The 25881-nt window shown below is 40.7% G+C and overlaps 1 protein-coding gene across 12 annotated transcripts in view; it reads right to left on the reverse strand.

The window, feature by feature from the left end:
• The window catches only part of RBFOX2 (RNA binding fox-1 homolog 2), a 216357-nt gene that overhangs the window by 16019 nt on the left and 174457 nt on the right, over positions 1-25881 (reverse strand). For 6 of the 12 annotated variants that reach the window (XM_030320509.1, XM_030320514.1, XM_030320518.1 and 3 more), the window contains 7 exons: positions 21269-21415; positions 18196-18249; positions 8468-8560; positions 5585-5645; positions 2200-2253; positions 1989-2081; positions 741-885 (listed from right to left, as the gene is read on the reverse strand). In XM_030320509.1, coding sequence (XP_030176369.1) covers positions 741-885; positions 1989-2081; positions 2200-2253; positions 5585-5645; positions 8468-8560; positions 18196-18249; positions 21269-21415 — 647 coding nt within the window. The remainder of the gene's footprint in view (positions 1-740; positions 886-1988; positions 2082-2199; positions 2254-5584; positions 5646-8467; positions 8561-18195; positions 18250-21268; positions 21416-25881) is intronic. The other 6 variants (XM_030320513.1, XM_030320516.1, XM_032594034.1 and 3 more) reach the window with 3 other exon arrangements.

Below are 25881 nucleotides of genomic sequence, written 5' to 3' on the forward strand. Positions count from 1 at the left end.
TGGAGACAAAACCTGTCACCTTCACTCCTTCTCCCCCATTCAGTAGCAAAGGATTTATTTGTTGCTATGGAATCATTCCACTGCATGAGGCACCCTCCATACAAAAATCAAAGGGTGAAGGATGCTCCGCTATATCAGCTGTTTTACCATCATTCAGAAGCCAACTGTAGTTTAATTCTTCCTACTTCTCCCTTTCTCCCTGGATTCAATTGGACTTGGTTCATCTTTGAATTAACCTCTTTTAATCCGTCTCCTACAAAGAAAGCAAATCCATTGTGGGTAACTAGTTCTGCTGTTCACCACCCGGGCAGTGAAACCAAAAGGGAGGGTGATGTGGCAGCCTCGGCCCCAACACAGGGTGGTGACAAGGGGGTGAACACAGCAGATGCGGTCTTGTACTACAATCTGGAGCTCCTATTTCGGTTCTCTGCAGGAGTGTTAATCCACATTCGTGCGATGCTGAGTGGACTGCATGCCAACACACTGCTAGTAAACACAAGACAGTTCTGGCCGCCGTCTTAAGCCGTGAGGGCTTAAGGTGGCCGAAATGAAGATTTATATAATGAATCGGTATTTGGTCACATTCTGACGATGGTGTATTTTGGTTCTTGCCATCTAATCCAGTAATTTGCAAATGTTCAGAGAATCTCTACAGTGTGGCACGGCAACGTCCCAGAAGGTGCGAGAGGGCCATGGTATTCTTTTCTGTCCAGCTGCTTATTTTGGAATCTAATGCTTACCCTGGATAGGCGGGAATGGCTGTTGGAGGTACCGCTCGGACTGCCCCATAGACCGTCCGCCCTCTGCCCCTCAGATGGGCTCCTCTGAAGGCGGCTGCCGTGGTGGCTGCAGTCGGGTAAGGGAAGCCAGGAACTAAAGGGAGACCCAAAATATGACAGGAATGTCAACTTGCATTCAACAGCAGGGCTACAATCACAACCGGCTTTGAACCGATTCCAGCAAAGGTTCAAAGATATGTACCACATCTTTCCTGAGAAAGAAATGGAGAGACCCGACACGCAAAGGCTAACGATGCCATGCTCTCTCTGTTCGTCACCAATCTTGAGTGAGCGCACTCTGCTCCTTCCCAGCCCTGGCATTACAGTGCAAGCTGGTGAGAAACAGGTCGAGAAGGTCCGAGAACCAGTGCCGGAATAAGAGACTTTTAACTTCGGGGGGGTGGGGAGGGCGGGGGGGGGCGGCAGTTTAAATCGACTGATATAAACTCTTTAACTGGCCCATTGCTAATCTTGTTTCCACACGTTATTATGTGCATAGAGTAATTCTTCTTCGTAAGAATACTCTTTTGTGTTTGTACGCGGTGCCAACCTTCAAGGCACACAGTAATCTTTAGACATTTCATTAGTCCACTTTATTCTTTTATCCAAAACGTTTTAATCCAGAAATGTCAGGGGAGAGGGAAACTACTTGTATCCTTCAGGGAGGCAGACAGTTTCTAAAAACCTATTTTAAATGTGCTATCCTCTGGAAAGCACATACCGACATTTACTCCACATTCACCGAGCTCTTTTTAATTTTACCTTTCGCTGGAGGAAAATGGCTCAGGTCCGGAGGATTTCAGAGGTTTCAACGGAACTGAGAATAATCATGAATACTGGAGGTGCTTCTGAGCGATATTCTACTGAGGGCCCAAAACTGACTGGCAGAGAACACGTATAACCCATTCTGTCAATACCCATGTCTTGTTTTCTTTACTGTCGAGAGCAGACTAAACTGTTGCTCACATGGCCTTACCCCCTCTGCCTTTTCCAAGTGTTTATGCTCCATGGCGCTCTTAATATCTGGTCAGAGAGATTCTAACACAGGTGGAGCAAGGCCAAGGCACTGTAATAGCACCGAACTCTCTCGAGAACACCTCCTTTTCAGTTATGTGCTCTACCTGGGGTGGGGGTGGGGGGAAGACTAGCACACGTCACTCTTTACTCGCAACAGTCAAACTCCACGCCAGGCCAACATAGGCTACTTACTGATTAAAGGAATGTAAGTGTTAATACTCCCTCTTCCTGATAGGGGCACTGCTGCATCATTGCCTAAGGACACGTCTGCTTGAAAGCTGGAGGCTGGTTGCGTTAAAAAAAAAATTAAGAAATGCAAAAAGATTACAAAGGAAGAGCAAGGTGAAAAGCAACACGTTTTTGCAGTTAAACAGCACGAATGGAAAAATCAACATGGTACTACCTGCATATAACTCAGGGCCATATACAGCTCCCACCACGGGGCTTAATTTCCAACCTGAAACGGAAGAGAGGACAGTGAGCACTTAAGACCATGTAAGGAGCACGGTGAAAAGGACCAACTGGTGCGTGTGCAAGCTGGCTTCAGATATCCCTGCATTTACTTTTACCGTTGGAGAGTGCCAGCTGGGGGGTTATGTAAGAAGGTCAGGACACTTCCATACCAGGGTATTTTTTTGGTAAAGTTTATTTATTTATTTTGAGAGAGACAGCACGAACGGGGAGAGGGGCAGAAAGAGGGAGAGTGAGAATCCCAATCCCAGGGCTTGAACTCACGAAACCACGAGATCATGACCTGAGCCGAAAAGCGAGAGTCAGACGCCTGACCGACTGAGCCACCCAGGCGCCCCCACACCTGAGTTTGCTTGTTTATTTTTTAATGTTTATTTACTTTTAAGAGACAGAGAGACAGTGTGTGAGTGGGGAAGGGGTACTGTGATGGCACTTTCTTATATGCCGTTTTAACACAGTCTACTACTCTAGTTACTTTATAATTCAAATTTGAATTCACATTTGAGCTGATCTTCAACTCCGTGTTCAAGTATACCACACTGATGGAAACCTGGGTAAAGCAGAAATTCCCTTTCTTTGGGATTTACTACTGGGATCTTGTTGTAGTTAACCTCAGCCAGTCAACAAGAAGAGACATACAGTGATAAAATTCAAGGTACATCCCCAACTTCATGCATGTCTTGGGATGTCCGTTTGTAATAAACACACTTAAGTTAATCAGTCATTTTAACAAATGGATACTAGATTGCTGTTGAACATTAGCTTAAACAATTATAAACTTTGAAGTATTCCCAGAATTAGCTTTGATGTCAATTTTATTTCTTCATTCCCGTTTTTTATATTTATAGAAACGTAGCAAGTGTTAAAAAAAGTATTGTTGCCCACCGAGAGTTACAGAGTACCCAGAATCCCATACGAACACTTTAATCAGTAGACGTTTATTGATTTTTACACATAAATAAGCAAAAAAAATGTGCCATTATTTTTCTGAAAGACGAGAGACTGTACTTAGGAGAAAACCCATTCATTCTGAACCAATCCAATCCTCTGTTATTTTATGTGCTCATAGATGGTGAGGTCTCCTCATTATTTCATATAAAAACTGGGCAAATATCTGGATTCAAATCCTACTGAAGTTGGAAGAACACAAATGTTCTCCAATGTCAGACAAATCAAGTGATTCCAACCAACGTAAACTACACTGCTGACTGAGAATTCACCAGAAGGCACAGAGCACTCTTATCAGAAGCTCTAACCACAAGCAGCTGCAGGGTTCTAAAGTTTGGCTCAGTGGGGCGCCTGGGTGGCTCAGTCGATCGGGCATCCGACTTTGGCTCAGGTCATGATCTCATGGTTGGTGGGTTCGAGCCCTACATCGGGCTCTGTGCTTGGAACCTGGAGCCTGCTTCAGATTCTGTGTCTCCCTCTCTCTGTTCCTCCCCCGCGTGCGCTCTGTCTCTCTCTCAAAAGTAAATAAAGATTAAAAAAAATAAATAAATAAAGTTTGGCTCCGCTAAGGCTTGAATATTAATTTAGAATAATATTCAAAAAATGATTCTTTTCTTTCCTACCAATGGTATTGTTATTTAAGCATTCCTGGAAGTAATAATACACATGTTAATAATGGCATATAATGGTATGCTGTCAATAATAATCCAGATATGTTTTAGTTCTGTACAATTTACAAAGTAGTTTTGACCTTCACAAAACCCGGAGAGGGGTAAGACAGGTGTGACATCTGGGACCGCAAGTAAGTACTATCCTTCTCTGGGCTTAATTTCCTAAATAATAGACTAAGAAGGTTGGGTTGGATGACTTCTACAGAGCCTTCAGGGGCTCAAATTCTGTGACTGCCAATTCATAGTGATGAAAACAGAATCAGCTTTCAAAAAGATGGGCCAAGGACAAAATGAAGAGTCAAATCTAGAAGTAGAATTTCTGTCTTCCGAATTCCACCACCCTGTCTTCCCTGGATTTATAGGAAATCTGACACACTTTGCCTCTCCTTCCTATGTTGTTTACACTGGGTTATTATCAAAATTGCAGAAACTCTGGGGCGCCTGGGTGGCTCAGTTGGTTGAGTGGCTTTAGCTCAGGTCATGATCTCGTGGTTCGCCAGTTTGAGCCCCGCGTCAGGCTCTGTGCCGACAGCTCGGAGCCTGGAGCCTGCCTCGGATTCTGTGTCTCCCTCTCTCTCTCAACAAACAAACAAACAAACGTTGCAGAAACGTCTGTTTTTGTGATGGCAGTGAAAAAATATCAAGAGGTAAAGGGGGAGGTGGTGGTATCCCATGACGTACCATTGATAAAATGGGTAGGGAAAATGTAAGTTAGGCCAATAAATGCAAATTATGCTGATTTGTACCATCTGTTTGAAAAGCTGGGCTAAATCTATCTATTGAAGACATCATGGAATAGACTAAGATACTTATCCTTGATTTAAGACATCACCAGCACAAATTGTCATACTCTAGCAGTAGCTTCGAACTTTTACAAAACAGCAGAAAACACCCCATTTGGCTCTAGATAAAATTTTATGCAGAACGCTGAAGTACACAACGGAAAATGAGAAGTTGCTGGAGGTCTCAAGACCCCATTCATGGGCTTCCTTTCCACCCTCCCCAAGTGGCCCCGTAGAACACAGCTGGTAAAACCGCTGCTTGTACGGCAGATTCAAATTAAGTTCCAGCTCATTTAGGTAACGTTGAGTCCAGATTAGACTGACGAGTGATGGAAGGGTTCTGTTTTTGTTAAGCAAAATATTCACAATGTTGCCTTCTCAATGAGAAACATTTATGAAACCCACTATATAGCATGGGGTCACGGGACAGAAAGTAGAAAATGCGCACGTGCGCCACTTTTCCTCTCAGAGCATACCTTTAAAAGGAGGGCAAGGGGTCAAGAATTAGTCCACTCATGCTCAGGAGCGGGCAGGAGTCAGCAGTGAAAGTGAGCAGTGGTGGGCACCTATTACGGACAAGCCTAACATATCACGAACGACTACAGCAGCTAAAAGTGAGGGTGCCTTAGTGGGATCCCCCATTGGGTTAACAGGTAACCTCAAATGATGTGTTCACGCTGTGCATCAGATGAACTTTACTGAGACCATTACAGCTTAATAACTTAAAAACTTAGCTTAGTTCTAAGGAAAGAAGCTAATTTGCAGAAATAAACTATTCTCCTAGGTAAAGAAAATACTTCCATGTTCATTAAGCTGCCTGAAGACTGAAACTGAGATTCTTTGATGAGTATAAAAAGTTCCTGTATTAATACAAGAACAAATGACATCCTTCTGAAGATGATGCGTAATCTCTTACCATTTGCATATGGTGTGACCATCTTCTTATTGGTCATTACGCGTGCTGTAGCATTATTCACCTAAAAATACAAAGGAGAAAGAAGGGGCAGGGAGAAAGGAGACCACGTTAGGGAACACGGAGTTGCTCATCCAGTAACACAGCACTCAGTTTAATAAAATGTAAATTTCAGAGAATATTGATTTCAACAATTAATATAGCAATATAAAATATTAATATATCATATTTTAATTACAGTGTTTATTAAATGAGGCTAACAAGAGTAAAATGCAGTTTCTTAGTCTCCAAATGGAAAACTAGGGCTATTTTACCACTAAGTACTCCAAAGAAAAGACACATTTGCCAAGTTCTTTGGAGATCTCTTAAATAGAGAAGTCTCTGAATTATGGAAAAAAAGTAAATTGGAAACAACTCTGTTTGCACGTGAACTTTGAAGTTCATTAGTAAAACAGAGGCTTGCCACATGGGCCAGGAAATAGATTTACAGGAAGATAAGAAAATAAATCTGTGGATTTCACCCGTTCTCATGTTCAGCACTTTTGATGTTTGTGTAAGATTTTGCTGTTTGAGGTTAGTTACAAAAAAAAAGATATCAGAACTTAGATGCCCATGTTGACCAGCTTCAGGACCGTTCTGAATTTTCTAGACTATGTGGTCTATCCATTGAAGAACAATGTTTTCAGAAGGCTTTTAAATTAGGCACTTAAGCCTTATTTCTTCAGTTCTTTTATGCTTCTTTTGTTTTATGGTACTGTCCACCCTCATTACAGAACTGCGTAATTTAGAGCATTCTCAGTGCTAGGGTGAGTAGATGTTACAAAGATGAGGAAGAGACGAATGGAGCTTCGAAGCCAGAAAACTGCAGCCCAGTGTCAGAACCAGCTTAAAGCTCTTGCAAGGAGGGTGCAACGTCACCACAGAACCTGACTGTGTACCGTGCCGTCCGGTCATTAAACAGGCCAGCTTTCAAAAGAATTACAAAACACACCAAACAGAAACGTCTTACTTCGCCTCTGGGGATTTACATTACAGTTAAGTTTGGATGGTGATAAATCTGTGTTATGGAGAGACCAATTTTAGGTGGAACTGGAATCAAAACACATCTTGAGATGTCTTTTCGGATTTGCATAGTGGTAATCTTCCTTTGTGAGGAAAAGAAACTCCATTTACTCGAGTTTGAGCCACCAAATAATATAAACATTTCACATTTAAAAAGAAAGAATGGGATACAACAATGATGAGACTGAGAGCATGCAGTTAAAACACACACACACAAATAAAAGAAAGAAAAAACAATCAGTTTTGGAAAGAAGGGAGAGAGTGAAGAGCGAGGTTCTTACAGACAAGGATTAGAAGGGGGTCAGAGCGGACACTAGCTGCTACAGCAGAAAGCACCCAAGCACTAACAGGAAAATGGCCAGAACCAATCAGAAACCACCAGTCAGCAAAGACCCAACAGCTGCAGGGAACAGAGGGAAGGGGCGGGAGCGGCCGAGGGAGAAGGATGGGAGCCGAACTCGGGGAGAGAGAACACAGCAAGGCAGGGGAGGGGGAAAGAAAAGAGAGAGTGGGCGCGGGGAGGGGTATCATGGGCAGGAAAGAGAGCTGTCAAGGGCAAGGAGAGGACAGTCAGAGCTACAAACAGAGGTCTGGGGAAGAGGAAAGGAAGTAGGGGCAGGGAGTGCATTAATAAAACCAGCCAAACTTGGAGTTCAGGAACTCTGAGTAAGATGTGCAAGGGGGAAAAAAATCACCATGACGTCAGTAATCAAACAGCTCAGACTGCTACAAACAATATGTACATCCAAAGTCCAGGCGGCATTACTCAACAGCATTGAAAATAAAAAGGGGAAAGGAAAAGGGAGAGGAACAAGTCAAATCACATTTTGTAGTGTTAATGTGAGATGGCAGATGGACTTTTTCTTTCTTATTTAATTGTTTTGTAATTAACAATTTAAAAAGCTTCTTCTCTAGTGCTTTGTTTCACTTACCGCCCACGGGCACCATCGCCAGCATTGTGTATAGTTACCATGGAAAGAGGGAGTCAAGTGAAGGGCCCTAAATGCTAAACCATTGGAAAGGGAGGGAGAAAGCAAAATATGCAGACATCTTACTCAAAATGGTGGCTTTTATATTTCAATACTTTAAAAAACTGGGCAAGGGGAAAGGGGCCAGTTAACCTTCACTGCGTTGTTCAAAAGGGCTGGTGAACACCAGGTGGCTGATGCGAACACGGAACAGCACGTTCGCCAGGCAGCCGTCAAAGCCTCGGTCGGAGGATTTTATCCATTCATGGTTGACATTCTTGACATTAAATATATTCAAAAACCCCATGAGATTTGGGTTCTTTCTCCCCCGCCCCCACAACCTCTAAGGTCTTCTAAATTCCTTATCACACGCACATGGAGGCGAACTGGCCTCCTGACAAGGGGATACTGGCTGGATCTTTGATTCAATACAGGACACAATGTCGTAAGCTGGATTGTTTTTAGACATTTACAAAGTTAGTTTCGTTTTGGCCTGATCACAGGTATTCACATGGAGTCTCGCAAACTGAAGCAAAGGAAAAAAATCAAGAGAGCAGAAGGATGAACATTTCGGAGGAAAAAAGTAAATGAAAAACAAATAACACATAGACACGCACACAAGTAAATCAAAATGAAAACCCCTGCACAACTGAAAACTGAGGGAAGGAGGGTAGAAGGGTTATTTGTACACATTTTAGTGCAAGAAGGTGAAGGACAGAGAGACACGTACACACATACACGTGTGTGCAGACACACAGACAACGAGACAGGGTTCCGAATGTGAAATAAGGGGGGCAGTACACGAAAGAGAGAAATAAAAATATAAACCGGAAATTGAATTATTGAAGACATGCACCTCGATTTTACGGCCCTCTACCACGGTGCCGTGTAATTTCTCCCTGGCCCTGTCTGCATCAGCACTATTCTCGAAAGTTACGAACCCGAATCCCTGCATGCAGCGGGAGAAGGGGGGAAAACATGCGTATCGTTATATTGAAATACTGATCTCTTGGTAAACAGAGAAAAAATATCACAGTATGAAACCCACATTGGCAGTACTAGTCACATTTTTGGCCCATGCATATTTTGTGAAGGGAAATTAAATCCAATAAAAGAATAAAGAACTGTAGCAGTAGTAGTAGTAATAATAATAGTAATAATAATGGCAACAACAACAATAATAATGATAATGTAATTAACAACAGTAACAATAATAAAGTAAAACATAAAGCATGTGAGGCCAGACCAAAATTAAGGTTTAGAGTTACTCGGGTCAAACCATTTCACCAAGAATCTGAACTTTTTTTTTTTTTTTTTTAAGCGTTCTTTCTCTTTCAATTCATGCTGTTAATACACACGTCCCTTTATGTAATACTAAAAACAAAATCACATAATTAAGTCTGCCATTCCCCAGCAGCTTCTACACGAAACCTTATATTTAGGGGCATTCGCTGTATAAAGAGATTTTTTTTTTAGGAGAGCTCATCATTCTAGCCCCACTTTGCCTATTGCTTGTATCACCACAATTCCTCTGGGGACAGAATAATTGAAAAAACAGTCTTGGTCTACAATTCTGTAGGTACTGGGTGTGGAAGACGAGAGCACCTGTGTTCATCTAAGCTAATGAAAATATCACTAAGCAGGGGGCAGTCAATTATGACTGGCACTCAGAGTAAAAATAGGTTCAGCTGAGTTCCAGAAAAGAGCTTATCCAAATCTGCCTAAATTATACATTTGTTGAAGCTGACATCTGCTACTGAATGTATTAGTGATTTTCCGTATAGAGGGGAAAAAAGGAATCATCAAAAGGCAGTGGGAATGAGATCTAGGTTAGTGACATCAGTTGTACACTATTCGCCACGAAAAGAATACCATAAAACAGCAATGCAGCTGCTACTCAGAGTTAGAATTAATTTATTTGTGCACTGTACATAAATAAATTATATGGAGCTTTTCTTCATTAAGTAGACAAACCAGGAGCCAGGGGGTCAACCCACTTACTCCTATGTTCACATTTATCTGAAAATTCTCCGTCAAAATCACCAGGATTCACTATATACTTACGTGACTCTCTCATCAAGCACTGTATCCGTTGCCTCCTAGGCACTTTGTCCTTATCTTTCCACTCTGTAACTATCACCTTCTCTCAAGCTATTTACATCTGTGAGTAGTAAATTCTTAGGATTTTTTGGGAAAGTGCTAATTTCTCAATAGCTTCACTGTCCCTCTGGCATTCTTTGAACATTCCACGGTAGGACAACCTGGAACCCTTCATTTGTTATTTATTTTTACTGAAGCTCTGCTGTTCTCCATGATGAGCATTTCCATATACATATAAAACAGGTTCTTATCTGGGATGGTAAATGGTATGCATTATTCTGTAAGATTTTTACGAAAGCAGGGGCACCGGGTGGCTCAGTCAGTTAAGTGTCTGCCTCTTGATTTACGCTCAAGTCATGATCTCGCAGTTCATGGGATTGAGCCCTGTGTCGGGTTCTGCGTGGATGATGCAGAGCCTGCTTGGGTTCTCTCTCCCTCTCTGCTCTTCCCCGGCTTGTTCTCTCTCAAAATAAACAAATATGTCAAAAAATTAAAAAAAAAAAAAAAGATTTCACAAAAGCAACTCCCGTCATTTTGAAGGCTCTGATTACTTTGCGTTCTGATTATATGGTTGGGTGGCGATCCACGGAGGATCCCAGTGGATTATCTCTGCCTGTAATTTGGATATCAACTCAAATACTCTAGAAAATGCAAAGCTGAGCTGACAGAAAACGTTCTATGTACCGAGGTACTATGGGGTTAATTAATACTTTCCTTAAAGATGTAAGTATGCTGAAAATATTAATGGAAACACATTTTCAGAAACACATTTTGATACAAATGTGTTATAGCCACATCAACAACTGGAGGTGTCGTGCTGGATCTCAAGTTCCTAAGTGACAGCACGGTTTGTCATCACACTGGCATCTGCTGAACACAGGAAGCCAGCTCTCCAATCCTGGAGAGTCCTCCAACAGAAAAAAAACCTTGCAAGAAAGGTCACAGTGAGGAGGTTTTCTATCACACTGCAGTAGTATTAAAACTGTATTCCAACGGATCCTCAGAGTCTCAAACATTATATGCCTTGGGTTAAGTTAATAAATTATACCCTAGTAGCCGGATAACAGATGATGTGGAGACTACTACCTAGGTTTTTAGTGTTAGCATTATGACTGCATCTACACACCCACACACTCACAGACTTGTCTTTTAAATACAACCAGGGGGTAGAAAGGACCAATCTGTTGGTTTTACTTTTAACATAAAGAAAGACCGTCAAACCGTGTTAAGTTACCCAAGCATCAACAAGGCCTTCTTCCTACAGCTAATGGGAAGAAAAGGAGAAATTAAGCTTTGAAACCAAAGTTCAGTATCCTATTAACTAAACGACCCAAGTCTTAAAATCCTTGTAGTTTCCTTTTTCAAATCTAATTGCTAAATGTGTTCTGTGATCCTCCTCTCTGTATTGTGTCGATGGGACACCTGTGATGTAATAACATCCACAAGAACGCAGGGTGGTGTCACGAGCACGGACGTTTTACAGCCAGCAAATGACAACGTTTAACATCAAAGTCTGCTTGTGTTAAGATTTTCTCAATAAGGACTTTAATATTCTGGAACAAAACTTCACTTTCAAATGTCTTATAAAGAAAAGTGCTTATATTCCAAAGGAAACGCTCATCTAGATACCAAAAATGTAAAAATAAAGCAATCTTCACGAGCATCTTTGCCTAGACTAAAGGAGGAGGAAGGTCTTGCTGATACTTTGGGACTCCCTGATACGAAGCAGAGGTAAGATTTCTTTCTTTCCTTTGTAGATAAACAGGCTTTGTGGCAGGCAGAATAATGCCCCCCCAAAGTCGTCCACGCCCTAATCCCTGGAACCTGTGAATGTTACTACCTTACCTGGCAAAAGGGATTTTGCAGATGTGATTCAATTAATGATCTTGAGATAGGGAGATTATCCTGGATTATTCAGGTGAGCCCAATGTAATCACTAAATTAAATGGGTGCTTCTAAATTAAAGAGGGGAAGATGGGGGCCAGAATCAGACAGAGTGTAGCAGCCTGAGAAAGACCGGACTGGCCATTTTTGGCTTTGAAGATCGAAGTGGGGCTATAGGTCAAGGAATGCGGGTCGCCTCCAGAAGCTGGAAAAGGCAAGGAGTGGATTATTCCTTAGAGCTGCCCGAAAGAATGCAGCCCTGTAACACCTTGACCTCCAGAACCGTAAGATAATACATGTCTGTGTTTTTAAGTCACAGACTTTGTGATACTTTGTTCAGAAGCAATAGGAAATATACATCTCCGAAGTCCGTGATTAGGGAGGTAAGAAGTATAAACAGTATTTTTAGAGCACTGTTCTTTAATACTTTCCTCTCATGTTGAAACTTTAGAGAGGTGATTTTCCATCAACTTAACTACAATTTGGTTTCAAAGATGTTAACTCAAAGCTTGAAAAAAACTTTTCAGAAGTTTATTTAGTTTTGAGAGAGCATGAGTCGGGGAGGGGCAGAGAGAGAGGGGACAGAGGATCGGAAATGGGCTCTGTGCTGTCAGCACAGAGCGTGACATGGGGATCGAACCCACGAACTGTGAGATCATGACCTGAGCCGAAGTCGGACGTTTAACCGACTGAACCATCCAGGCACCCTGCTTGAGAAAAAAATTTAACGTACCATTCCTTCAGTAAAATTTCACAGTTTTGAAAATGTGCCAGGAATTGAGCTAAAGATATTCACAGATTATCCAGGCTTACAAAATTACTAACAGGAAAATATGCTTAAATGAAATTATGTTTTAATGTCCCTTCATTCTCGGAAATCTAATTCACATTAAGTCTTGGGTCTCTTGCTTTGAAAAGAAAAAACTTAATAAAATTATGTCTAAACCTAACACTTCTTCCTTAGAAGAGCTTCAAAATGATTATATAATGTATCAATCAGGAACACATAATGACCAGTCAGAACAGCCACAAAGTCGAACTGAGATTTAATCTCAAATTCTTCACAAGAGTGAATACTTCAGGTTTAAGAAGACAGAAACCAGATAAACAAAAAGTAAACTTTTAGTAGACTTCTGTTTTTAATTAAAAAAAAAAAATGATGTTGACATGTTTGTCTATACCAGTCCTATCAGACAGAAATATAACCCAAGTCAATATGTAATTCTAAATACTCCCCTAGGCACATTAAAAAAGTAAAAAAAAAAAAATATGAAAGCAATTTCAGTAACGTATTTTTATTCAAGACAACATATATGCAACATGCTATCATTTCGACATGACATCAATACAAAAACATCAGGGAGATGTTCAATATTCCTTTTTTTCTGGTCAGTCTTTGAGAGCAGTGTGTATTCTACACTAAAAGCAGATCTGAATTTAGATGCCATGTTCCAAGCGCTCAGTCTGGCCACTTCTGCGGGATGACGCAGGTCTCTACGCTCTATCCTGTATAACCTACACCTCTCAGTTCCCAAAGTTTTTCTGTGTTAATAATTTAAATATATCAGTGTTCTATTAGTGATTTACCAGCTATCTTAGCTGTCTTTTGAAAACTGAGGAATGGTATGTTTCTCGGGAGGGAGGGAGTATGGCTGTGGTCAAAACTTCTGCTGAGCGTGACAAACACTTATCACGCCCACTTATCATCAAGGGCCGACAGGAGCCGAGTAACTGCCACCTTTTTAGCCTGGCCTCAGGCTGCAATAAATAACAAGCCACAGGACGAGCACTGTCAAAATATTCTTAAATGTGGATAGTCTTTGAGTTTTTCCATCTCAGAAGAATGAGAAAGAAAAATTTACCATGTAAGTTTTAAGGGAGAAATCAAAAGCAGACGTTCTCCTGGGTATGGCCAGAACACAGAAGTTAAAAAAAATAAATGAAAGAAAAATAAAACTAAAACCCATAAGATGGTAACAAAAGAAAACAAACTAAGCCCTTTGGAAATACATGCACTGTTAACTCAGTTTTAAGTATAATGAAAACCATTTCGCCTATCAAATTTTACTGAAAAGCAAAGGCCTAGTTAGTACAATTTCAAAGACAGTCTTTTGATCATATTTTGAAAGAAATGAATAATTTCCCTTTGCATGAAATTAAAATCCAGGGAAACAGGCAAGAAATTACAGCACGTTACTTGTGTCTGGGGATGGGATTAGAGGTTTTATCTTCCCTGACTCCAGCCTAAACCGAAGCCTAACCCAAATCAAGATCCATCATTCCAGAAATCCACCTGAGAGAAGTAATGAGAACACGTTAGCTAAAAACTTGCTGGAAATCTCAGTAATTGTCGCTGTGCTCTATTTTGTGTCCTTTAGTGAACTTAATAATTGGCACTGTTTGTACAAGTAAAGAGCTCCTACGTTTAGCAGTTACGACACATGGCCCTTCAAGCCACAACTATACCAAAAGTATGCCGACCAAACTTTATGGAAAGTATAAACATTAGAATGTGTGTATTTCTGGGGCGCCTGGGTGGTTCAGTCAGTTAGGCGTCCGACTTCAGCTCAGGTCATGATCTCACAGTCCGTGAGTTCAAGCCCCGTGTTGGGCTCTGTGCTGACCGCTCAGAGCCTGGAGCCTGCTTCCGATTCTGTGTCTCCCTCTCTCTCTGCCCCTCCCCTGCTCTTGCTCTGTCTCTGTCTCAAAAATAAATAAAAACATTAAAAAAAAAATTTTAGAATGTGTGTATTTCTTTACTTAATAAGCCTGGTAATTATCACAGACTGTTACGGGGCTGGGTGATAGCCAACAGAATGGTGGGAAGTCTGAGTAAGTCAGAGAAAGACAAATACCATATGATCTCACTCATATGTGGAGTTTGAGAAACAAAGGAGCAAAGGGAAAAAAAGGAGAGAGAGAGACAAATCAAGAAAGAGATTCTTAACTATCAAGAACAAAGTGATGATTATCACAGGGGAGGGGGGCGGTGGGAGAAACAGGTGACAGGGATTAAGGAGCGCACCTGTCGTGACGAGCACCCGTGGAAGTGCTGAATCACTGTATTGTACACCCGACACTAATATTACACTATGTGCTAACTACCTGTACTTTAAATAAAAACGTAAAACAATTTTTTTTGAAAACCAACACGTTCTCAGTCACTGAAAGTATCCAGCAGAGAACGCAACGCCAGGTTAAAGAATGCAACGCGTTCTTTAGAGTTCTAAGATTGAGTGAGAAAAAAGGCATGAGAATAGTAGTGAGCACCATGCTCTCTTAATGATTTATGTCTGTTCTCATCTAGTCACTAAAAATCATGTTTTTCCTTCATAACGGTTTTGAAAAGGGAGCTTTTTAAAAGCTGTTACTCGAAGAATCTATATGGGGAGGGGCAATACGATTTGTTGTTCAAACTGGAACACTCTGAGGGAGAAAGGGGACACTAGTAATAATTACACGAAGACAACAAGTATAGACTGGGACTATCCTAGATAAGCCAGAACTCTGGCCACTCTACCAATATATCGTGTTTCTACTGTTTGTCAAAGTAATACTTTGTTATGACTGGTGACATGTGGAGAATCAACAATGTTATACATAGCAGTATAATCATTTTGTAGATTCTAGTTGAATGTATTCATTTTTGGGGCAGGGGTAGCATTTTTACCATATACCCTAATTGAACGATTTCAAAGGAGAGTCCCCTTTGTTTCAGTTAATCACAGAAAATTACATACGGCTGACTTTATGCGTTTACAAAGGAGTACGGAGTTAACAAATATATATTTTTTTAAATCACGTGAAATAATGTATGCATATATTTCTGTACGTGTATGAATGTAAGCGATACACGTTCATTCCATAATCTAGGCAAACCAATCCAGAATATGAAGGTCGAAGAAGAAAAAAGGAAAATACTCAACAACGAAGAAATCATGTTTGCAGGCAAGCTGAAGAAGTAGGATGTTGACAAGGCAGGGAGGGGATGGGCGAGGCAACGCGGCAGTGCTCACTTATGTCTGGAAATGGGTATGTTCTCAAACCGTAGGCTGACAGTCTCATTATAGAGAAGAAGATAGGGTAAAGAGTCGCTTTTTGTTTTGGAGGCCTGTGGTTATTTAATTGTTCCACTGATAACTGTTTTACATGTAAGTATCGCTTATCTCGGAATTATTTTGTGACTCGTTTTTCCCTTACTGCTTCAAAAAAAAAAATTTAATAAAGCTCATTTGTGTACAGAAAAGCACTCATAAAAAGACTGAGCAACTCTTAACTGCACAATAGGACCACTTAAATCTCCTTATCTCCGGTTCCTTTCAAGGCATGTTGTAATTTTATAGTCAACCACAAACAAAAAGGAAATGAGAAAATAAACTTTATTTACAGAAAGAAAAGTACTCATTAATTTATGTCAGGTGGATCCGGAAGAGGTACCTAGGTTTTGACTCCAAAATAAATCTCTGTTAACAAGTTTCTGAACAGTTCTGGGGAACCTACTGCAGCAAAGAACTTTAGGTGACAGCTAAGAAGTCGGGCAAAGGATGAAGACAGGTTTTGTAAGTGTCCTTAAAGGCAGACCCAGGCAGTTGTGCATTCTGTGCTTTAAGAACAATTACCAATTAAGTACACTGTCTACTCTTCAGCAGCCCAAAGAAAAAGGGGCAGTGAGGACACAGCATCAAACGGAGAGAAGGCTTTTAGATTCCCCAAAGAGAAAGGAAGGCTTGTGTCCTTTAAAAATGAAAATTACAGGGGAGAAGCAATTGAATTGGGTAAATTAAACAATTTTGGGTAGTAGGCAAATCTTTGAAGTCAATGAAAGAAGCCTTAAGAAAGATCAATTTCCTTTGCTTCACAAGAATTCAATCAAATTATTTTCTTGGTAAGGAGCAAGTTCCCAATACCTGATGAAATCATATTGGGCTTCAGGTTGTTGGAGTCTAGTTAGAAACAGTTTAAGTGCATACACTTAAAACTACAAACATTTAAACTACGACTTTGGGTAAGCAGCGTGGCATATAATCTTCACGTACTTATGATACATATTTGAACCACTGTCATTTTTCCACCCTGTATCTAAAAAGGTCACAAAAAATACAAGCAAACTATACAACAAAGGAATAGAAATCCACTGTGAAGAAATTACAAGCATCAACAGTTTTACTGGCTATAGGTTGAACAGATTTCACTTTGAAAATACTTACCAAGTTAAGTGCTGGAGAAAGTTCTGCATAGGCATATTAATCTTTTTTGTTTTAACTGAAAACTGGAAGCTTAGAGTATAATTACCTCTTTAATGATTAACAATAATTATAGTCAGAATTAAACACTACCAGTGTCGATGCGTTCTATACACGGAATAATAATCAGGAGCATTAGAACAGTATATACATTGGTGTTCGTTTAGATGGGCAGGGGTATATATATATGACTCTGCACATATACGCTATTAATTCCCAAGGTACGGTGGATTTGGAGTAGGAAATTGAAGAGGTAAATATTAACTCATTTATTTGCTTTATTTAACTTTACTTAAGTTACATTCTTCGAGATAAAACCATAGCCAGGGGCTATTTTCAAAGTTCAGGAAGAGATAAACAAATGAAAAATTAACTCAAAGATTGTTCTATCCTAAAAATGCAAGTAGAAGTGAACAAGCAACGTAAATATTCACAAGCTTGGTCGCAGTTGGTTGTGCCTGTGGGGTGCATTTCACTTGTTGAGGAGGAAGAAAACTGTCAAATGAAACTTTCTGAAATTCAGTTCATTAAACATTTTTTCACAACACCACTGTAAGACTTCATCATTCCCTCATTCCTAAAATCACTGCTGCTTATTTTAGTGCATGGAAATTCTACATCATATAGATTGGGAAATTTAAAATGGTAAATAAATGACGAGGGGGAAACAAGTTTGTACTAAAATGTTCAGTTCTCCTACAGAACACATTGAGAGTACCTATATCGAATGGTGCACTGTTACTAACGTCATCCTTATGCAAAAAACTGAACTTACTATATTTGTCACTAAAGGGGTTCTACATCCCAAAGTTTGCCTATCTGGGTAGAACTCAAAGGGGGAAATCAGCTTACCACGAATTTCTGAGTCACTACTCCCTATATTTACGCCTTGTCAAATTTATTCCAAAGAGAGAGGAAGCCAACCAAATGGCTGAAATATCACATTTGTCCTAAGTCTGTCATTTTGAAGTCTGATTTTTGAAAGCCGGTTGTTCTGGTAGAATGCACACTAGAATTCTCATACAGAATTTCACTTGAGTGTTCTCTCTCTTCCTTAAAAATAAGCAGGTTAGGGCAATTTCGGTCTGATAAAGGGCTGGTGTCTCCTACCCCGACCCTCCTCACCGCTGCCCTCCTCCCCACACTTCTCTTCCTCTCCCCCCTCACTCCCCCAGAGGAAGTACTAGAATAAAGTTTGGCCATGTGGTAGCTTATTTTTAGAGATAATCTAATCCAAGCCAGATAACTTGGGATACTTTCTGTAGGCTTGAGAAACAGCTTTAGTTTTCTGGTTACTTACTATTTAAAACAAAACTACAAAGGAACCAAGCACACTTAATGCGGAGAGGGAGCTTACCTTAGAACCACGTTCATTAAAGATTATTTCTACATCTAGGATTTTGCCAAACTGCTGCAGAGACAAAAATAAAAACATTTATTCACGGTCAGCTTTTTACCCACACACTGTATTTTCTCCTGAAAAAGGAATCTTTTTTTTCTTTTTCTTTTCTTTTCCTTTTCACTTCTTATATGACTTCCATGTTACTTTCTATTTGTTGGTAGGTCCCAATACTGGGTTCTGATTTTTCCTTATCACTGAGCTGATGTCTCCTTTCCACTCTTTATTCAGGCCACCCACTCATGCATTATCCACCTCTGTATGGCAGAAGCTGTTTCCAGAAGATATGCACAGTGTTACCCTATTACATGCTTCTCCAAGGATAAGAACTAGGGGTTTTCCTAACTACCGCATCTTTAATTTTTCAAAATGTCCCGGTTTTTAAGAAGCAAATCCTAAGTAGAAAGATATACTATTGGAGGCTATTTTTCTTCTCCTATTTTTTTTTAAATTTATAAAAGCAAACCATGTTCACTATAAGAAAAAAAAAGGTCAGAAAGTACAGATAAATAAAAAGGAAAATAGGAAAAGCAAAATGCAGACCCTCTGTAAACCTGCCATCTTACCGTGCTGGTATACAGCCTTCCCAGATTTTCCTCAGGCATATATTGTTAAGGAAATGTTTCCACGTATTACTTTTATTTTTTAAGTTAATATGCTATGAACGGTTGTCCAAGCCAATAAGTATGTACCTATGTTCTCATTTCTACAGACTACACGCTGTTTTCTATTGTACTTAAACATTCGTGGACATTATACCAGATTTCATTTATTTGCCATTTTAATATTTTGGCAATGAACATTATCAAGTGCATTTTAAGTAATAGCTTTGTTTGGTCCTTAAACATTTTAACATTTGGGAAATGAAACAAAACTAAAAACACAAAGCCTAAAGACCTGTTTAGCTACCTAAATGGGACTGGAGGGGAGCGTACGTAAAACACAGACGTTATGTGGAGGAGAGTATACAGCTGACAAGACTACCTGTTGTAGTCAATACTCGGATAAGCTGATGGGAGAGATGTGCAATAAATCTCCAGGTATCTTTTCGGTCACACCTCCCTCTGAATACTGGACTCCTAGACTCCAATTATCTATGTCACTTGGATGTTAATATACGTATTTTAAAATGTTTATTTATTTGGAAAAGGAGAAAGAGAGAGTGTATGTACATGCGCGAGACGGAGAGGGAGGGAGAAAAGACAGAAGATCTGAAACATGCTCTGTGCTGACAGCAGAGAACCCGAGGCGGGGCTCAAACTCACAGACCATGAGATCATGACCTGATCTGAAGTCAGAGGCTTAACCTACTGAGCCACCCGGGCGCCCAGTGTTGCCTGGATTTTGAATCAGACTTTGGGAAGTGTGAAAAAAATGAAAAGAGCGAAACAAATCACGCTTTCTTATTGGGTTGAAGCATTACTATCTGTATCAGAAAACATGTACTAAGAGCCCAAGTTTTCCAGAGTAACACTTCTGGGCTCGATTCCAGTTTCATCGCTTAATTGAACATTAGGGAAATAAAGGAAAGAGGAAACTGTCTTATTTTGGGTAGGAGGGTATTTAATTTTACTTCTAGGACTATCCAAAAAACTAAGATTTGAGTGGTGTTTTAGAGTTTGCTTCCTTTTACATTTTCTAATGCGTCCTTATACAATCCTGCTGGCGAGGGCTGCCTTCCTTTAATGGTTAAGGAAAACAAGGCTGAGGGAAGCCATTCGTCAAGTCTGCAGAGCTAAGAAAATGGAGCATGGAGTCCCTGCTCTTTACCAGTGCTGTCCTCCCGAGACAGAGCTGTTAACCAGGCAGGGGAAGACCGAGCAACCCGAGCAGGTGTCCCTTGCAGGGAGAAGTTTTTGTGCGTGCACCTAGCAGCCGTATAGGATAACACATCTCAAGAAATCACTGATAACCGGCCTAGGCAGCCCTTTAACGCATACAATTTTTCTGACTCCAAAGAAAACACGCTTGCAGCACATGAGAATATACTCCATTTTCACCGATCTCCAGAGACTAGGATTCCGTATTATTTCTGTTCAGTAGAGAACCTTCAGTAGAGTCCACTAGAGAACTCATACTCCTGGGAAACTTCCTCTTAAATATAACCTAAATTCTTTACGCTGCCCTTTATGGTTTCTGTTGCACTCTTTTCTGTGGAGATGAACAGCTGGCTACCATTTTCTCTAAAAAGGTTCGTCAAGTACTTCAAGAACGTTATTAAATCTCAACGCTGGCCTTGGCTTCAGTGTAGAAAATACTCCAGGTACTCAGCGGTCAGTGACAAAACTGTGCTCCAGGGTCTTGTCACCACGAAGAGGCCACAGCCGAGACTTCAAGCGGGGCACCTGCTTTTCTGCCAAAGCACCGTGCAGCTACAACAGCAAAGGTTTTTTTTAAACCATGATCTCTCACTCCTACGTCAAGTTAAGAGCCTGCTCGAATTAAAGCAGGCAACAACACATGAGCCCAGAAAAAACCCGAAGATTTCCAGCAGCCATTCACTTTCCAACAACTGAAATCTTTGCTATTCTACTTTGTCTTCATGATGGCGATTCCGGGAGGAAGCGAGTGGCTGGAAGAACACGTCAGAGGGAGCACACTAACCCCCTACTCCTGATTTTTAGACATTGGTCTTGATGCTGTTGAGTTATGAGCAAGGAAGTAAAAGCAAAACATAGGTACTTTCTGCTTCCCAAACATTAAGTCGTTGAGCTCGTAACACTCTGAAAGGTAAGGATTCCTGTCTCTTTCCTGATTTTAATACTGAATGGCTCATGTCCCACAAAACCCCTTGGTCCCGGGCAAACCGGGTTGCATGGTCGCCTTGTGTATGTGAGAACCTGCACAGCCATTGTCTAGGATGACAGGAGTGATGGCACTAGGTGACGGAAGTTCCTGAAGACTGATGGAAACACTGATTTACCTCAATCTGTCTGCAGTCTTATCCTAAGGTCCTGATGACTTATAACACGCCTGGCGGATCACATTAAATTGTCATTGCTAAACCCACAAAGGGACTTCAGAGACTTACCCCAAACATCTGTCGGAGGTCGGGGTCCCGGAAGCGGAAGGGAATATTAGAGACATGCAGCCGTTTCGGGGTAGATTTGCTCTCTGAGTTCTCACTACTTTGTGTCTGTGACTGCTGGCCGTCTGTCTGTGCGCCCCCTTCTGTCTGCTAAGCAAAGAAACAGACAACGTTGAGTGGAAAAGAAATACGATTACTTCGCAAGAATTGTGTAAAATAATGAACATTCCCAGCCCCGGTTGTTCTCAAACAATCTTTAAGCAAAAATTACAAGTTGTCCCTTCAGAGGGGAAAAAAACCAAATCAAAATGTTACCTGTGTTCAAACTGCTATAGTTTACAAAGAAAATTTAGGTCTTTTGAGTATTTACAGTACATTAGTGAAATGGGAGAAAACCAAAATGCTAAACAGAAATACTAAATACTAATGCCCAAGATCACATGGAGAGCCGTTAGGTAGGAAAGACATAAAAACCGTACCATTAGTCTTTGATTCTTAGTAGAGTTTTCCATGTCTGAAATCTTTCCATTTTGAAAATGAAGAGTCTGTTATACTTAGCTGAGGTGATCACGGTCTATCGTTTCAGGAAATAGGGGAGTATTTTCATGTTTCGTTCCCTCTATGAGTTCCAGAGTTTATGACTACCGGGTCACATAAGCATCATAATATTCACAAAGAGGAGACACCTAATGACAGTGGGCATTTGGTTTCAACCTGAAGGAACCCAATCCGCACGCTCCTCCTAATCCATGTGATTCCAGCTGACTCAGCACAGGGACCCCAAGCTCCTGCAGCCCAGAGCAAAGCCCCACTATACAAAATCTGCCGGGACAGGCTTTGCGGGCCCTGCGTAACCTACTAGACGCGGGTAAGCGCCAGGTCAGTGTGTACAAGCGTGGTGTGCACTTTTAATCCTCAATCTCTTTTAAAGCAACACCCCAGACATTTTTTCCCCGATAAATCCTTGAAAAAGTGACTATGCTGAGAAATACTTGTGACCATTATCTAATGGGTGTGATACATTCTAGGTATTCAAAACACATTTATTCTGAAGTATTCATCTGGCAATTTAGGAACCTTGTGTTTTTACTATTCCCTATGAAGTGCCTGCCAAACTGGAGGGCTCGCTGTGCTGATGAAACCAACATACTTTTAAAACAAGAGTGGAACTCGCTGTTCTTATTATCTCAAGTGAGTTACAACTGAGTCCCTAACAGATTCTTCTGAGTGACGCAGAACAGATCCCCTCCCTTTGACCCAATGTTCAAGTAAAAGAAACTGTGAATCACAGATACTTTTGGCTCAGGGACATTACCAACCAACTTGAAATGAAGTTCGAGACTTTAAAATATAAAAGATAATCAGGAATAAACATGGAATAAATGCCAGCTTTTCGACTGTCAATCTAAGTGATGGCAGCTTTTATCTCATTCCATTCAGGCCTTGCAGATGGCTTAAATGTGCAATGATTCATGTGATATAAAAATAGCAGAAAAGGGAAGAGCCATGAAGCAATGTTCTGCGAAAGTGTAAGGTTTTCAATCACCAATCTGGGCACAATGCAGACTAAACAAAACAAATTCCATTTCAAAGATGAAATTCACTAAGTTGCTAAAACGGCATCACGGACACCAAAGCAATAAGCATGAGCATCAATTACGACTAATGCTCATTCAAGCACCTTCAGACTTGCCTCTTACATCTCACAGCTGGAGCCCATAAAACTATGTCTTCAATCAAACTTAAAACTTTTTTTTAATGTTTATTTATTTTTGAGAGAGCGAGAGAGACAAAGCACGAGTGGGGGAAGGGCACAGAGGGAGACACAGAATCCAAAGCAGGCTCCAGGCTCTGAGCGTCAGCACAGAGCCCGACATGGGGCTTGAACTCACGCACTGCAAGATCATGACCTGAGCTGAAGTTGGACGCTTAACCGACTGAGACACCCAGGTGCCCCTTCAATCAAACTTTAAAACCACCAGATCTTATCTGCAGGGTGTCTCAGTGTTTCACTCTGATAAAAGCCGAAAAGATGGACTCTAGCTCCAAACCAAAGTTTTATATATAACATCTACATGTAATTCAGGTAATCTGTAATATATATGTGAGGTGGCAGACGAAATGAAAATGAATGATTATTTCAAAGTAGGTTGCCCAAGGTATTTGTTACTTAAAGTTTTTACAGCCTTGAAGACACAATTTAAGAAGAAGATTAGAGGTCAGACTGGATAATTTTCTGGCCTTGTAGTTCATACCCACATTTTAAAAAAATATAAAGTCTTTAATTTCAGGGACATTTGGCAAGTTGAGAAATTAACATTTCCAAAATTCTTAAGTCTTCTGATTTAATATAAATTTTAAAACTGAAGTTTAACATACATAGATACAAATGCACAAATCATAAGCATGAATGAAATTTCACAAAGAATATACAAGCATGTAACCATCAAACCAGATCAAGCCAACAGAACACCAGGAGCATTCCAGTCACTGTCCCCTTGTGAAAGGGACTCACTGCCCTGACTTCTAACTCCATAGATTAGTTTGGCTGTGAAAGATAAGAAAGAAAAGAAAAGAAAAAAGAAAAGAAAAGAAAATGAAAGAAAAAGAAAAGAGGAGAGGAAAGGAAAGGAAAGGAAAGGAAAAAGAAAAAGAGGAAAGGAAAGGAAAGAAAAAAAAAGAGGAAAAGAAAGGAAAGGAAAGGAAAGGAAAGGAAAGGAAAGGAAAGGAAAGGAAAGGAAAGGAAAAGACAAAAGAAGAGACAAAAGAAAAGAGAAAAGAAGAAAGAAAAGGAACTACACAGAATGTACTCTTTTGGAGAGAGCCAAAGCATAAGAGACTGTTAAAAACTGAGAACAAACTGAGGGTTGATGGGGGGTGGGAGGGAGGGGAGGGTGGGTGATGGGTATTGAGGAGGGCACCTTTTGGGATGAGCACTGGGTGTTGTATGGAAACCAATTTGTCAATAAATTTCATATTAAAAAAAAAAAAAGAATGTACTCTTTTGTTTGCCTTTGTTTATTCTGTGTAATACACGTACACACATTATTATAATCCATCTATTTTATAAACATACAGGACTTATTCGAGCTGCTTCCAGTTTTTGGCTATTAAGGATAATGTTCCTATAAATATTCTTGTGACATTCTTGTCTTTTGGTGCGCACAAACACCCATTTCTGTTGGGTGCATATGCATCCAGGATTTGCTGGGTTAAGGACACGTGTAAGTTCAGCCTTAACACACGTTTTCCCAAGTGGCTGTACTAACTTATACTAACTGTGGATAGCTGCAAAAATTCTAGTTGTGCTTAGTATCGTCCTTTTCATTGTAACTATCCTGGTGGAAGGCAGTGGCATTATATGGTGGCTTTAATTTGCTTTCTTCTCTTTAAATCTGCTTTCCACTTACAGAACTTTGTTGAAAAATGGGAACTCCTTGTTAAATAGCAACTATTTCTTGAGTGCATACTATAGGATAGACTCTTCCATAAGCCTTTTAACAATAGTTAATACTTACATAGTGTTTACTATTTGCCAGACACTGGCCTACATTTTATGTATTTTAATTCATGTAATGCTTGCAACAACCCTAACATGGAATTTTTGTAAACATGAGAATGTAGGAGGTCCTTTTTTTTTTTTTTTTTTAATTTGAGAGAGAGACTGGAAGAGTGCAAGTGGGGGGGAGGGGAGGGAGGGAGGGAGAGGAAGGGGGGGAGAGGGAGAGGGAGAGGGAGAGGGGGGGGGGAGAGAGAGAGAGAGAGAGAGAGAGAGAGAGAGAGAGAGAGAATCTTCTCTCATGGGGCTCGATCCCATAACCCTGGGATCATGACCTGAGCCGAAATCAAGTCAGATGCTCAACTGACTGAGCCACCCAAGCATTTTTTTGGGTGGTGCCGTTTTTTTACCCCACTTTTCAGATGAGGAATCTGAGAAACACAAAGACCGCCTAAGCAGTGGATTAGGGATTCAAACACAGGGAGTTTGGCCCCCGAGTACATGCTCTTCACTACTATGTCATGTACTGTCTTTTCTAATCCTCACAATAATCTATGCAGCAGGCACTATTATTATCCCAATTGACAGAGGCAGAAAGTAAGGCATAGATAGATTAAGTAGGTGCCCAAGGTCACACATTAAGTGGCAGAGCAGGACCTGAGAACTAGGTGGCGGACTTTCACGTACTAAGTATCATCCTGGCCAGCACGACACCTGCACTCTTCTTCTCATTAGAAGGGAGAGCACTTGTGGATCCCACTCTCTTTCTCAGCGCCCTCACCTGGAGGAGCAAGACTTCCTCGGGGCTAGAGGCAGGCAGGAGGGTAAGAGACAGGGAAAGCTATACAAGAGTGACACGTATTCTCGATCTTGAGGGAAGAGAAGCAGGTCAGCCCACGAAGGGAGTAAAGGCAAGAGGAAAGAAAACCTGCAAAGGCACACTACCAAACTGATACTCAAAGGGGCTGAAAAGCAGATTTCTGTAGACAGTGGACAGAGGAGTAGGAAATGTACATTGAATGTAATTAAGCCAGATACTTCCCATTTGACATCCTCAACATTAAGTTACCTCAATATCAACTACTAATTGTTGAAACAGACAAATCAGAGAGAAAAA

Source organism: Lynx canadensis, chromosome B4 (genome assembly GCF_007474595.2).
Source record: "Lynx canadensis isolate LIC74 chromosome B4, mLynCan4.pri.v2, whole genome shotgun sequence".
In the NCBI taxonomy this organism is placed as follows: Eukaryota; Metazoa; Chordata; class Mammalia; order Carnivora; family Felidae; genus Lynx; species Lynx canadensis.